Source organism: Hemicordylus capensis, chromosome 1 (genome assembly GCF_027244095.1).
Source record: "Hemicordylus capensis ecotype Gifberg chromosome 1, rHemCap1.1.pri, whole genome shotgun sequence".
Classification (NCBI taxonomy): Eukaryota; Metazoa; Chordata; class Lepidosauria; order Squamata; family Cordylidae; genus Hemicordylus; species Hemicordylus capensis.
This window is the reverse complement of record NC_069657.1, coordinates 65129675-65145873: the sequence shown is the minus strand read 5'-3', so window position 1 is coordinate 65145873 and position 16199 is coordinate 65129675. Positions and strand designations below refer to the sequence as shown.

Below are 16199 nucleotides of genomic sequence, written 5' to 3'. Positions count from 1 at the left end.
AACATATATATTTCCTCCAGAAACTTTGGAAAGTAGGCCTGCAAATTCATATTTGCTTTATTATTTAAGGTATCAATTGCAGTATTGTGAATACATGGCTTAAATCATGGTTTGTTTGTTTTTAATTAAACTTTCTGGTTTATTTCCAAATGAACAAGTTTGCAAGTTCATTGCATTTTCAAAATATGTTCAGTCCTGTGCTTTGGTAGTTTTCCAAGGGAAAGGAGTTCAGTAGTTGTGGGATAGCCATTGAGAGAGCCTTACAACCACTCTAGCCCTTTAAAGCCACAGTCCAATGGAAAGATAAGTATATTTTAATTGATTTAATTGACTTAAGCACACCCAATTCTATATTGGTTTGTGGCCTAATGCAGATAATGGTTAGGGTTTTGAACAGAACAGAAAATCCAATTGGATCTGATTCAGATATAGTTATATTTATTCAACAATACAAATGGGCAGTGTGGCAATTCATGGGAAATAATGGGAAATCACAAAAATGTCAGTAATGATCAAAAGGTGGGGGAAGAATACAAGATTCCTCCTGTAGACGTGAGGAGTTCCCGGTAGGTTGCCACCATCCACTTTTTAATAAGAGCTGATTCACCCTTCCAAGGGAATATTCTGGGAGAATAAAGTAGAAAACCCCATCCTACAAGAAAGGCTTGAGCAATCAGGAGTTTAGCTATAATTGAGCAGAGGGGTTCAAAGAACCTGGCCCCCCAGCTCCTGAGCCCCACCCCTCCCTATTTCCATCATTATCTGCCTCACTCCAAGGGGCCACCAGGGAGAAGGGCAAACAGAGCCCCTTCTCCCCTAGCTACATCCCTGTGGGCAGTCTTAGGGCTTCAAGAGCATGTGACTAGGGCTGGACCTGGATAAGGAAATATGCTCTTTAAAACCAAGAATTTATTAATAATTGGATGATAAGGAAAACTATAAAGGCATCACAGCCACTGTTTCCATTCAAGTAAAAGCCTTTCACAGGAACTACAAAAACCATGCAGTCAGATCCAAACTGGTCCCTATCCTCAGAGGCGTATCTAGGGAAAATAGCGCCTAGGGCAAGCACTGAAATTGTGCCCCCTGTCCACAAACATCTGACACCCATCTTTCAGATAACTTTACTATAATATCAGCTGAAAAATATAAGTCAAGCTCATTAATCTTTTAAAATTTCAAAAACTATTTAGCAGTGGACGTAGCCAGAACAAAAAAATGCTGGAAAACTACAAATTTCAGTATGCTGGGCCTCATGAAATACCCAAATACTATGTGGAGATGTACTTGGAAAACTAAACAGAAGTGCCTGTCTAATTCTCTACTATGCATCTACTAGCATCACTATTACATAAGTTTTAAAAATAAATGGAGAATTTGACTTTTCCCAGATACTCTGAAAATAATTAAAGAATATGCAGAGTAAACTGTGTCACTGCTTGGAATTCATTCTAGTATTTCAGAAAGACAGTTAAAATGAGAGAAAGAGAGCAAGAAACTCCCAGTGGGCCTTAATACTAAGAATTTCACACTGATTCAAAGACAAACTCACCATTAATAACCATATTTTTAAGACACCACATTTAACTCACTTATCATAAGCAAAGTAAGAGCAAATGAATACAATCCTAGCTCATAAGCTTCAGCTCATTATTCACAAGCCCTGATTCTCTGTACATAGTGCCAAACTGAATATGTGTACAGTGACTTATATTATATTAAATTAATTTTTTTTAACCTGTAGCCCCTTCAGGGTGTTTCCTATAGGCTGTTGTGGTGGGGTCTTCAAAGGTTACCCCTCCCACTGTTGGCCTCTAGAGCCTCGCAGAGACCATTTGAGCATGTGCTGTGGTCATTTTTAAAAATAATTGGGTTTTTTTAATGGCCACTGAAAACAAAATGGCCACCACACATGCTCAAATGGCCTCTGCGAGGCCTGGCATGTCCTAGGGCCTCACAGAGGCCATTTGAGCATGTGCAGTGGCCATTTTTTTAAAAATAATTTTAAGAATTTGCGCCCCCCTTCAAGTGGCGACCAGGGCACGTGCCCTGCCTGCCCTACCCTAGATACGCCCCTGCCTATTCTTCCCATTTACTTCCAGGTAATGAACTTTTCAGCCCAGGGCTGCTGGACTCCCTTTGTCCTACAGTAGTTGCTGATCAAACTTCACTCCAAGGCCTCCAGGAAGGACTAACTTCCAAACAGTTACTCTAATTGAGGCCTAGTCCTCTCTCAAGCCTGACTATAACTACAGTGCCCATGTTTTGTTTTTGTTTCAAGTAAAATGGGACTCAACTTCCAGGGATGGTGGACCATTGATAGGGCAGATGTCACCTCAGTTTCAGGCAACCAGGTCCAGAAGTGCAGATACTGCCCCCCCACCCCCAAATGTGTTTGTGTTACTTCATGGCGTGGTACAGTAGCCTTCTAAGAGGACTTTGATCCAAGTTCCAAGAACATAGGTGCAGGGATCTCTCTCCTCTACCCCCCCCCCCAGTGTACAATGTGATATATTATTTCTATGTTCCCCCATCCCTGAGCACTGTGATAGGATAGGAAGGAAATGTAGATGCAGATCAACCAATTGTAATATGCTTTTAGTAGCTTCAAGCCTGAAGAGCCATTCTTTTATTGGCAAGTTAGATGTGTCATATCAGTTTTTCGATAATGGAAAAGCACTCCACTCAGACAGTTCTAAAAAGATAAACATTTTAGATTGAACAAACAAGAAAAAAAAACCTTATGCTCTCCAATGCACCAATTTGATGCAGGGTATATCAGACAACTTTGCATCAGATTGGTCACACTGGATCTGATGAAAAATTGTTCAATATACCCTGCATTGAATTGAATCTAGCAATCTCCTCAATTTATCTCACAGGCCTAATAATGGATTGCATTGTTAAGGCAGTCTCAACCAATTTAGATACTGAAAATATAAAAGGGTTTCCTAAGAATTTTGGGTTGAATTGATTTTTAATTATCATTCTTTTTTTTAAAGTAGGTGAGTTAAATTCAGTCTTGCTAGTATATATCTCCTAAATCACACATGTATTTCATCAGATAATTCCAACATTTACTACTGCTTCCTTCTTAAGTCTTGGCTGTGGTGTTCTCAATCATCTGACTCAAAGCAGGGTCAAAATATGTCAGGATCTGTTTCTGTTTTCCTGTCTGTGATAATTACCAACGACCAAACTATAGGAGATGTTGGGATATCTGTGACTGGATCTTTCACTCCCCCCCCCACACACAATTGGCTTGCTGTGAGGGCGGTGGGGGGGTGCCTTTGTAAAATCAGTGCCATAGCACTGAGGGAAGGAGACTAACCCTTCCCAATGCTGTTTTCCTGTTCTGTATTCTTCTGCAAAAGCTTGTATTTATTTTGTGGTGGAAAACATAATGGTGCCTACATGGATGCAAATAGCTTTGAATCGGGGGTGGGGAGTGGAACATCTGATCATGGATCTCAAAACATTTTGTCTAGTTGGGCCATCAAAACTTCAGTGTGAACTTCCTAACTTCAGTGTGAAGTAGGAAGGTGACCTAGGTATAAGTCACACTAGGAAAATTATCTTTGTGACCCCATTGAAACTCTATGCTTAATGTGGATCAAGAAATTCTTAATGAAAAAGATGCACCAGATAGCTGTCACAAATGACCTTTTTCTTACCTGTGACAAACATTCCAGTTATTTCCCTCTTCAGCATTTGTATTTAAATAATCCTATATGTAATTGATTCTGACTACTTTAAACTGAGACTATAACATAGTTTTAAGGTCTAATAAATGTATACAGTTGTTAGATGTATCCAGTATTGCTAGTTTTGTGCATGAGAGTTCATTCTCCTTGCAACAATAGCTCTAACTTTAAATTTAATAAAAATGATTGCTATCTCATCTTCCTTGACTTTAGCAGCTTTTGGATAGCAATGTATTTCCTAAATCAGAACATTTAAATTATTTTTAAAGTTAAAAGACAAAAAAAGTGTCGGTGTTCCAACTTAACCCTTCACATTCTGGCATTTTCCAGACTGCCAGCCAAATGAACACTTTAGGAGGAGGTGTATAAATATGTCTGCAGCACCCAGAGAGTTAATCCACCCCATTGTGCATAGGTGTTGGAGCTCTTATGGTATGTAAGATCATACAAAATTCAGAGTTGTTTTATATTCTCCTTTAATATATATATACATATATACCTTTTCCCAATAAGCACCTTCTGAAAACTGTTAGTTATTTTACTAGTACTATCAAACACACACACACACACACACACACACACGACTGGGTGGGACAAAGGTGGAATAACTCCCCTCCAAATATAAGGAAGGAGATCTTCCTCTCCTCAGTGTGCCACAACCAGCCTCACATTAATTCTTGTAATGTGTTCATTGAAACATTGCAAAATAATTGAGAAGTAACAGATTTTAAGCAGGCCAGTGGGATTCCCACTGGTGGGCTGGGTCTGTATTCAGATGCGGGAGAAGTCTTAACATAACTAAATGAAAGCTGTATCTAAAGGAAGCTGGGTAATTAACCTTAATGAAGAGGATGGATGTGGCTAGGAGAGCTATATCTTCCCCTAATTGTGTGTGTGTGTGTGAGTGTGTGCGTGTGTGCGCGCACTTTTAAATGCATCTGGGGAGAGGATTTGGAAAGGGGGGTTGGCAGGACACTAAAGGAAGTTATGATCCACAACACCACTGTGTTGCACTTACTCAAAACTTTCATCACCACTCCAAACTGAAGTCACCTCACCACAGGCAGCTGAGCATTGGCTAACTCCATGGGCTGTAACACTGCTTACCCAACAGCCCTGCAACAATCACTAAAGCTATTGTGACAGGCTGGTGTAGTCACAACAGCTCTGTCAGCCCTACATCCTGTCTTGTGAGGAATGAGGTGTTGTAGACTTGCTGTCTCTGATCAGGAAGCTGTTGCAACTGCTTTAACCAGCCACTGCAGTGTTGGCAGTTATTGTGTAGATGCTCGGCTGTTCAACCTCTCTATGGTGATAGTTTGTGCAGTGCAGTAAGGTTGTGGATCACACAGCCTTAGATCAGTGTTTGTTTATACCATGTATGTATTTAGTAATTGCTTATTTAGAAGGCACAGTGCAACTTCTTTCCAGATGCTTCTTTTAATATACAGTGGACATCATTTATCCCACCCAGTGGTCCCTCTAATTTTTTTCATTTCTGTGCAGAATGAGTTTTGTTCTGGGTAGCAGTACCGAGGCAGTGTGTGCACATGTGCATTCAGAATGGGGTCTTCCTGATTCAACCTGAGCAGATCTAAAATTAACTGAACAGACATTAAAAAAACTTGTGAGAACGTGGGAACAGTAATTCTACATGTTGATGTATTACTGGCTGATTCTGCATGTTGGGTCTTACTGGCTGACATATGAGCAATGGAGTGCTTGCAGGAGAGCATTAGGTTAGTGCAAAACTGTTGTGCTAGCTAGTTGCACTGTCTAGAGCTTGCAGTCCAAACTAGTGTTGTGCTAGGGCAACCATGTTTGTGGTTATGCAACAGTTGCTCAATTGCAGCAGCCTCATTTCTTTTAATGGGAACTTCCATACAAGAGCATTCTTGTGCAAATCCTTGTTTTGCACATTTAAGGGAACTTCTTATGCCAGTGCAAATCTGCTCATTCTGAAAGCGCACTGTTGCTCTGGATGTCAACCACTGTATTTTTAGCAGTAATGTAAGCCAAAATGCCTCATATAATTACTGTTAAGTTTAGACAATTTTGCTCATGTTTTTCAGCACTTGAATTCAGTTTAAGTAAACAGTGCTTTCAGGTAGAGGTTTGTTGCTGCATCACATCCATCTAAGAGACATGGGAGTCCAAAAGAGAAGTTGAGAGACAGTAGCTCTCTTCTCATAGATTCTCCTGTGTCAGAGGCGTAACTATAGGGAGGCGGGGGGGCACATGCCCCGGGTGCCATCTTTTCTGGTCACGTGGGGGGGGCCGCCATGACAAAAAAATTTTTTTTTAAATTTTTTTTGTTAATACAAATGTTTCCTGCTCAGTGCAGCAGCGCTGCAGCAGTCAAGGGAGTGCGTCGGTGCCCCCTCCCCCACGAGCGGTCCCTTTCGCGCCACCCGTGCCCTCCCCCCCATTGCTTTGCTGGCGCCTGGCGGCCAGTCAGTGGCCTGGCCTGGCGGCGGCGGGCGCTTGTGAGGAAAAACCTAAGTATAATGTAGTATGTTGGGAGGGCGTGGGGGGGGGCGCCATTTCAGTGCTTGCCCCGGGCGCCGTTTTCCCTAGTTACGCCTTTGTCCTGTGTGTTACTAAAATTGTAGAGAGGCAGGGGGTCTATACCTACTGACCTTGATCACCTGAGGTTTGTGCCTATTGACCATGTTCCCTGACATCTGAATGTTGGACTTACATGAGAAATGGACTTGATCCATTAACTTGAGATGAGTGGAGATCCATGCGGGTTCCTGCTTATATTGGTTGACATCCTAACTAATTATGTCTAACAAAATTGCACTAGTGCAAGAGGATGGCATGGTTGCTCTCAAACCAGGGATTTGTAGAATAGCTGTCTTGTGCAAAAGTTCCCTTTTTAAAACAGGCATGCCACATATTGGACAGTGGCTGCACAACTGCAAGTATGACTGTGATTGTCTAATGCTAGACAGGGCAGGCTGGCCTCCTCTCAGCGGGGATAAAACCTCGTGGTTGTGATGATGTCCGGACTTGGTGCCAGCTGGATCAGCACCCAGTCCTTCGCCCTGCTGTGGGCAGTCCTCCTTATGAGGCTGACCCATATGGGTGGTACCCACACTCTATTTAGTAGTTCCTCATTGCAGGTTCTTTGTAAAATATTAATAAAGTGGCCCTAGTTCCTTTAGCTACACGTGTCCTGTCATTATTGGGGCCTGGGTGTGCAAGTAGTTCACACAATAGTTTTGTGCTAGTGCAATGTCCTTCCTAAAGTACTTTGTTAATCAAGATGTCAACCATGCAGTAAAACCCCTTTCTCATGAAAGCTGAACATGCAGCTACTGGGGATATGACCATTAATGTTGGAATTGGGGCCAGAATGCATAGTCCTGGGCAGTTACAGGAGAAAAGGCTAGTCTAAGATAAGTGGTCCTTATTTGGCACCACTTATCTAAAATAAGTGGTGCCTTTTTTGTAGTTGCCCCAGGACTGTGGAATGCACTTCCTGCTGAGATTAGAGCTGCTCTATCCCTGTTGGCTTTTAGGAAACAACTGAAGACACATCTCTTCAGCCAAGCTTTTTAGTTAGTTGGTGTTTTACTGGATATTTTAATATGGTTTTTATGTTTTAATAGTTAAATTCTTGGTTTGGTTTGTTCTTGGTATGTTTTATGATGTAAAACACCTAGAGACTTCGGTAGTGGGAGGTATACACATTTATTAAATAAAGTAAATAAATATATTGTACCAGTATAAGTTTCTGCCCTAGATTGTTCCAGAGAGCAGTATAATTAATAATTAATTCCTGGTCTTATGATAGGAATATTTCAGGGAGTTCTGCTGCTGTCAGAAGTTCACAACACTGTCCTATGAACATATGGATTATTAAATTTGGTCAAACTACATAAATGTTAACATCTGTAAATTTTATAAAATAGAATAAAATAATTCACTTTTAAGGGAGAATAACATATATCTGTATTTAACTTATTTATTTTATTTATTTATTCAATTTCTATACCGCCCTTCCAAAAATGGCTCAGAGTAGTAGTAATAACAGAGTAATAATAAATAAATAAGGGGGCTCCCTGTCCCCAAAGGGCTCACAATCTAAAAGAAACATAAGACAGACACCAGCAACAGTCACTGGAGCTACTGTGCTGTGGGTGGATAGGGCCAGTTACTCTCCCCCTGCTAAATAAAGAGAAACACCACATTAAAAGGTGCCTCTTTGCCAAGTTAGCAGGGGTTTCGAGCACTATCATTTTTCTAGAAGTGTTTCAGAGTGCTCTTATATACCATGTTGAGGTTGTTACATTTCTTTACCTGAGTAATACAATCTTAAATCAAGGTTTCTAATGAGAATATTAATAGGCCGCTGGCAATATTGCTGTACTAGGTACCATTATTACAGCAATGGCTATTATATAAAGAAGACAATGTTACTTAACTGCATGTTTAACAATGCTTTCTGTTGTAAACTGCTCTTCATTAAAATGCTCAATTGTCTGATTCTCCAGTGATTGTAGGAAAGATGTTCAAAAGCTTAATTCTCTTCTGAAAAGAAAGAAAAGAAAATACCTATTTTTCACTATTAAAGATGAAATAAACCTGTTTTTCTTCATGAAACAATACAGTTTTGAGTACTAGAAATTATCTGCTAATTGATAAGACACATACAGCACATCTTTGTATGGGAACAGTAATTCTGGAATATCAAGGGTCAAAGATATATGCAGAAGAAACACTAAGCATGAGGTACTTTTTTGCACTTGAGCTGCTCTCATGTGTCTAATCAGATTTGTTGTTATGTGTCCTTTGGCCCCTCATGTCTAAGCAGACACATGAGGGACCAAACTACACATTACAATAAATTTGTCCTTTGGGTTTTTTAAAGCTAAATGGCAAGGCCTGAGATGAGCACAAATGGGTTATTTAACTCTTTGTCACCATGCTGTGGAGCGGATATTTAACCCTGCTGTGCTGTGGTCCTGGAAAAAATCATTCAAGGAGGGAAGCTTCTGTTGCTGCCAAAGGAAGTTGCCCTCCCAGGGCTCATAGCAGCCTTGGGAATATGATTTTCGTGGAGACTGTGGCATGATGGCAAAGGGTTAACTACCATTTCCCTGTGTGCTGTGCTCCCAGTGGAGATCACCTGAAGAAGGTATTTGGCTTAAACCAGTGGAGGGATTCTGTACTGCGGCTGAATAGGCACAGTTGCTTTTCCCCTGCAATATAAGAGAATTGTCACTTTAAAAGTTGTCCCTTTGCTCAGTTAGCAAGGGTTTAGCAGGACTAGCTCCTTGAGTGCAACAGGGTCACACTAGTACACATGCTCAGTGGATTATTATCTTGGGATAAAAGGAGCTCAGTGAGAAATCAGTAGAGTAGTATAGTGTGGCATATCCAGAAATAAAAATGACCTTTTCTTTGGTTATTTGAGAATAATTGTTCAAGCAGACAAAACACTGGGCAACATCTAGACTAGTTAGTCATGACTAAGCACCACTGAAATAAATGAGACATGACTCACTAACTTAAGTCTCATTAGTTTCAATGAGGCTTAGTCTGGATGTTTCCTATTAACTTGCTAAAGTCTGTAATTTGAACCTTGGTGCTAAAAATGTATCAATTTGTGCTAAAACATTGCTATTTTATGTTAAAACATGAAGTAACTTTTCTAACCTCTATGAGAATATCAGGTTTTAGCAGAGAATCTTAAATTAGCTACAAGAATTGTTTAGCTGTTGTATACTGCTTGCATTTTTGTTTGCTTGTACAAGAGAAAGCTCTTAACTTGTTTCTGGTACTTGGGTAAATCGGCCATTCGAAACGGGAGTTAGATTTGAATAAGAAAAGTGAGATTGTATTCTGGTGACCGGTGTTCCCTCTAGGGCGTGCACACATGTGCGCTTACAAGGTTTTTGATTTTGATATCTGCTCAGGTTGAATTGGGAAGACTTGACTCTGAATTCATGCCTTGATACTGCCACCCAGAACAAAATTAAACACACAGATGAAAAAGATTAGAGGGAACACTGCTGGTGACATACATACAGTTTCTAAAATATGTACCCTTGATTTCTGAGGATAACCTCCATTCTTAGCTTCAAAGATGTTAATTATAACATTCAGTGACATTTTGGGAAAGCTTTATGGATTTTAGTAATCTGATCACTGTGGTCTCCCTCCTCTTGGTCTCTCTCTCTTTCTGTTTCTTCGTGTTCCAGCAGGAACAATGATAATATCTGTCACATTCTTTGGATGACTTAAAGATAGCAGTCTTCTGTGTTTGGGGCTGAAAACTGTGAACTCTGTGTTAGCAGAAATGCCACACAGGGGAGATGAACAGCACATTAAGAGGCTTTAGTATTAGGAAGTGCAGTGCAAGCACAGCTGAGTGTGAGACCTGGGACTTAAGTGGGCATTTATCCCTGCTCTCCTCCTTAATAAAAATCTAAGCATTAACTGTGTCTAAGGGCTTTTGAGAGCTCACTAAAAGTTAATCATTAGGATGCTTGGAAGAGCTTTATTATGATATACTGTGAAGAATTTTAAAATATCTACTATAAACGTCAATAGCATATGTACTTATCAGAGATGTATATTCATTTTTGTATTAGTGATTTTTGTTTGCTGTAGAACCCAAGAAACCTATGAATTTTTAAAAACCTTGTTTAAGAATCTAATTTCCTTTTGCTTAATGGGGAGAAATGACTTTCAAAAATGATTTTAAAATATTTTAAATGAAAAGACTTACCAAAGAAGGGATGTAAAATTAGGATTCTTTTCATGGGACAATGATGTAACATGTGATTTATATGCAGCAATCTCCATGTAGAAAAATCATACTGTGTGATGTACTCTAGTATCCTCTGATACTAGATTTCAGCATTTGTGCCTTATATATGGAGTCTAAATTGTAACATGATAATTTATAACTTTGGCAAACAAATCAGTGTAAATGAGCATGCTCCTGAATATTACTAAACTGTTGCTGAAGGCTAGTTAACCAAAATGAACAGAGAAGAGATTATTAAACTATACTATTAAACTAACTTGCCAGCAATGGGAGGAAATGGCACCACATTTACATATGTGTCCATCTGTCTGCTTTTATACTTTTTGTCTCCAGCCAGTGGGTGAAATGGTTTTAACCCAAGTAGCAGTCTGATTCCTCCCCCACCCCACAACATACACTTTCTTTCCTCCTGTTTTATGCAGGGGTGGGGGCAGCATTTTCTTGACAATACCTAGTTCTTAATTGTTCTTTTAAGAAATCTCATCTTTGTAACCATATTAGTTATAATGTGACAGGCAGAAAAGTCTCCATGGATAATTTTGGTTGGTTAGTAGATTGTTACCATTTCAATGTTGCTGAAATTGTTAATCTCAGGTCAGCGTGAAGCTGCAGTGGTTACAATCCTGTTGCCTGATGTTGCATGAATGAAAGTGCTTTCTGTCAGAAACATGTGGTCTCTTTAGTAGAGGGCTTGCGTAAATCCTGTGTAAATAGAGGGAGGCTAACAAAGGATGAGCCCCTGCAGCTCAGAGCATTGGAGCCATTTGAGGGCTGAATTTCCTAAATGCTGCTTATACTGCCTGAAAAGTTGAAGAGAAAGGAGCATAAAATCCTTTCCTTTTCCCCTCTTTCTACTCATACCCTGGGGGTGGGTGGGGAGGGTGTTCAGGGCCAGAGAAGCTGGAGGTAAGCCTATGAAGACAGTTTTTTTCAGTGTTATTTTGAGTGTGAAAAAGGTGGCAAGGGGCACCATCCCTTCTCTAATGTGTGGGGAAAACCCACACAGTTAGTAAATGTTGCATGTAAACTAAAGTATTTCATCTCTTCTCATCATTCCACAGCACTGGATCATGAACTAGTCATTAGAAAACAGAAAAGGAAAAATTACTTTTACATACCACCTACTACTACTTCTACCACTACAAACATTTATATGCTGCTCTTCAGCCAAAGTCCTCAAAGCGGTTTACATAGAAAGACAAACAAACAAACAAGGTGGTCCTCTGATCCCAAAGGGCTTACAATCTACAAAGAAACTTAAGGTAGACACCAGCAACAGCCACTGGAGGGATGCTGTGCTGGAGTTGGATAGCGCCAGTTGCTCTCCTCCTGCTAAATATAAGAGAATCACAAATTTAAAAAGGTACCTCTTTGCTCAGTTAGCAGGGATGAATGGGAAAAGAGGGGCATGTTGGCAGTTATGCTTTTATATATCTAGATGGCTTCATCAAGCCAGATTGGTGAGAGCTTAGCAATTAGATATCTAGTTAATTGTTGGAACTTTAATAGAAAAGGGATGTTACCTTGAAAAAATTCTGCGAAAATAAAAACAGGATATAAAAGCTTTACACTAGTACCAGTTTCTGCTAGGAAAAAAACATGTGCAAATTATTAGTTTTTCATCTTAGATTACAGATTGTGATCAGCTGCTGTAAGAGTAACTTGCAGGGGTTCATAGATAACTGGAAAAGATAGAAATCCAACAGGTATAGGAGACAAACATTAATACATCTCAAAACATTTTGAGTAATTAGCTCTTAATCATGGGAATTGCCAGAAAAAGGAGCTGCTCATATATATTCCAATGTTTTAGTGGACTAGGTCCAAAGCGAGTCACAAACTTGCTGGATGACATCCTCATTGGCTGCATGCCAGGAAGAGATATCCCCACTTTGGAGAGCTTCTGGAGCTCTGCAGTGCTTATCATGCAAGGGGTGTGTGACTCTTGTTGATCTCTCCTCCCCCCAAAAGTGACCTGTGCACTGTTGGAGCTAGGACCCTGGCAGCATCAGCTTTCATCTGTGACCACTGGGTTGTTGTTTTTAGGGTCATGGATAAAAGTGCTGGACTCTTCCCCTCTTTGTTCTTCAGTGTTAGTCTCCATTTTGTTTCTTCAGAGGTGGCTGTTTGTTTTGGTCTCTTTCACTTTTCAGCCTTAAGCTCAGCTTTCCTATCCTTTTGTAACTTATAAATAAATCCTTGTTGTTCTTTGATGAACTCTCTCCAGACTTCTTGCTTGGCTGAATTCTTCCCAAACTGGCTTTGCTCTGCTAATAAGTTGAACTGCCATTCTTCCCCTACAAAGGGTTATGGACCCAGAAGCCAGTAAATAAAAGAGAAAAGCCTAGAGAGTTAAATAAAAAGCAAAGAGAAAGTCTTTGAAAATGGAGATGACACAAGAATTCCAGATTATTGAAAAGTTGCAAGGTCCTGAGTATGAGCTCTGGTCTTTCAAGTTGGAGATGCTCAAGAGTCATGGACTTGGCAGTATTCTGCACACCCAGCATCCTGCAGATGCAGGAAAGGAGCAGAAAGAATGGGACAGAGCGGATGAAAAGGCATCAGGAATGATTTGCTTGGCAATGAGTGACCCAATCTTAACGCATCTAAGAAACAAAGAAAATGCAAAGAATATGTGGTGGAACTCTGAAGGGATTATATTAAAAGAAGTCTGTGGTTTCCAAAGTGCATCTAGTAAGAAAACTGAGAAATAAAAGACTTATAGAAGAAGAAAGTCTGTCCAAGCACATACATGTTGGAAATATCTAGGCAACTGCAAGGTCAAGGTGTGGTAATGTCAGATGCAGTTTTGATAGGATTGCTGTTGAATAGTTCACCACATTATTTTGATACTGTGACTAGTGCCTTGGAAATCAAGGAGGATGCAGACTTACAATTTGTAATTAACCATCTAGAGGACTTTGATTTGTGCAGAAGGGTGATAAACAACCAAAGGAAAGTGAAGAAAATGCATTTAGAATATTGCAGAGACATAAAGTAAAGTGTACTGTCAAGTCGATTTCAACTTCTGGTCCCCGCAGAGCCCTGTGGTTGTCTTTTGGTAGAATACAGGAGGGGTTTACCATTGCCCCTTCCCACGTAGTATGAGATGATGCCTGCAAAGACCTAAGAAATGCTTTATTTGTGGAAGCCCCAAACAGTTCCAGAATAAGTGTCTCAAGAATAAAGAGTTTGTAGACAAAAGGCAAGCAAAACAAAGTTGCAAAGAGAGTGAGTCATCTGAGGAACACAGAGTACAGAACTTACAAGCAATCTAATCAAGCTAACAAGCAAAGGATATATCTTGCAAGAACAGACAGTTTGGGAAGTGAAGTCTGAGAAATTCAGCATTGGCATCTGCATTGAATCAGGTGATACAAGCGACCTGATTAGAGAAAGGTTTATAATCCCTGCTAACTGGGCAAAGAAGCACCTCTTTAACATGGTGATTCTCTTTATCTAGCAGGGGGAGAGTAAATGGCCCTATCCACACCCAGCACAGTACTTCCAATGACTGTTGCTGGTGTCTGTCTTATGTTCTTTTTAGATTATGATTATGATTATTATTTACATTTTATATCCCGCTCTTCCTTGAAGGAGCCCAGAGTGGTGTACTACATACTTAGGTTTCTCCTCACAACAACCCTGTGAAGTAGGTTAAGCTGAGAAAGAAGTGACTGGCCCAGAGTCACCCAGCAAGTATCATGGCTGAATGGGGATTTTAACTTGGGTCTCCATGGTCCTAGTCCAGCACTCTAACCACTACACCATGCTGGCTTCTTGTGAATCATTTAGGGACAGGGAGCCATCTTATTTATTTATTATTTCTCTATGTAAACCGCTTTGGAGACTTTTGTTGAAAAGCAGTATATAAATATTGGTGACAGTTATAAACCTAGATACAAGTAGTAAAATCCCTAGATATCTGGCAGATGGAAAACTGATGTATGCAGAAGGGGAAAGATCTGCACAATTGCTTTGCAAACTGGAGAAAGGAGAAACCATTGGATTAACAATTGAAGAGGCTTTGTATGTGCCTACTCTAGAAACATGTCATCAGACTTGTTTCTAAATTATTTTACATCAGACTGTAAAATATACTATGGAAAGGGGCTATGAAGTAAAATTTAAGAGAAGGAACTGTTTCATTACTCATAAATAGGAATTGCTTATGAAAGCAGTTTTATAAGAGATGGATTGTTTGAAGTAGAATTTGTGACTGAAAAGGCCAAAACTGTAAAGGAATGCACACACAAAGGATGTCTGAATTTGTGGCACAGAAGATTAGGCCATAGAGATTCCAAAATAATATGTCAGGCTGAAAAGTTGGATTTGGTAAAGGGTCTAAAAATAGCCCCCTGCTGCACTGAATCAGTGTGCATGCTGTATAAGAGCAGAGGCAAAACGGTCTGCTTTTCTTCCATGCAAAGAAAGAGAAACACAACATCCTTTAGATCTGATTCATAGAGATGTTTGTGGACCTATGCAAGTTAATACATCAGGAGGGAATAAATATGTTCTCACTTTCATTGATGACTATTCTAGATACACATAAACATACTTGTTAAGTGAAAAGGGGACACGTACAAGAAAGACTAAAATAATACGTTGCAAGAGTAAGCAACAAGTTTGGGAGAAAGCCAAAGATCCTCCGCAATGACAGTGGTGGTGAATACCCTGGGAATGATGTCCTAAGATTCCTAAAAGAGGAGGGCACTGAACACCAAAAGACTGTTACTTATACTCTGGAACAAAATGGAGTGGCGGAAAGAAAGAACCATTCTCTTATGGAAATGCCGAGGTGCATGCTTGTAGATGCTGGTTTGGCTACTAAGTTTTGGGGAGAGACAGTGATGACTGCTATTTACCTACAAAACAGATTGCCAACAAAGGCCACAGGAACAATGCCACATATGTTATGGCATGGCAACAAGCCCACTTTTAGTCATATAAGAGTGTTTGGATCAAAAGCATACATCTGTATACTAAAAGACTAAACTCAACTGTAAATCTGAGGAAGGAATACTTTTTGGCTATTCCATAGGATGTAAAGGACATAGGATGGTAGATCTTGCCACAGAAACAATTAAAATACACAATGTAGCATACTTCAGTGAAAATGAAAAACCAACCACTTGTGAACTGCCAAACTTAGAGCTCAGTTTTCAGTTGGAGAAAGAATCAAGGCAACTAGCTGAACCCACACAAAGTATCTGTGCATTAGTGCTAGTGCACACATACTTCTCACCCCCTCACTGGACCTTCCCCACCCCAGAGACTTGCCGCTCGGCCTCTGCCTCAACTTCGCAGGGTGATGGAAGGCACCGCTCGCTTGGCCTCCTCTGTCGGCTTGCCCTTGTCTCCTTTCTTCTCCCCCCCACCACTTACTGCTCAGCCTTTCCTCTACCTACCGCCCTCCTGCCTCTCAGCTTTTCCTTTCTCCGGCCTCTTCCACTGCTCGGTCTTTCCTCTCCCCCATTCTCTCTGTTGAGCCCCCCTCGCTGCCTTCTCTCACACACCAGAACACTTTTGAGATGTTCCACATATCCCCCAAGATTAGCCACAGGTCACCTAAGCTCTTTAATTTTAAAAAATATGACCAAAAGGAAAGATCCACTATAAGTTTTACACCTGGCAGTGATTCAGCAGAAGACAATGCTGATCATGAACAAAGGGTGCAGTGTTCCAACACGACAAAATAAAGGAGTTCC

General features: G+C 40.3%; 1 protein-coding gene across 12 annotated transcripts in view; it reads left to right on the top strand.

The window, feature by feature from the left end:
* MEIS2 (Meis homeobox 2) overlaps window positions 1-16199 on the top strand; it is a 360641-nt gene that overhangs the window by 76110 nt on the left and 268332 nt on the right. For 6 of the 12 annotated variants that reach the window (XM_053285506.1, XM_053285433.1, XM_053285587.1 and 3 more), the window contains one exon: window positions 4035-4136. The exons of the other annotated variants lie outside the window; for them this stretch is intronic. In XM_053285506.1, coding sequence (XP_053141481.1) covers window positions 4035-4136 — 102 coding nt within the window. The remainder of the gene's footprint in view (window positions 1-4034; window positions 4137-16199) is intronic. 12 annotated transcript variants of the gene reach the window in all.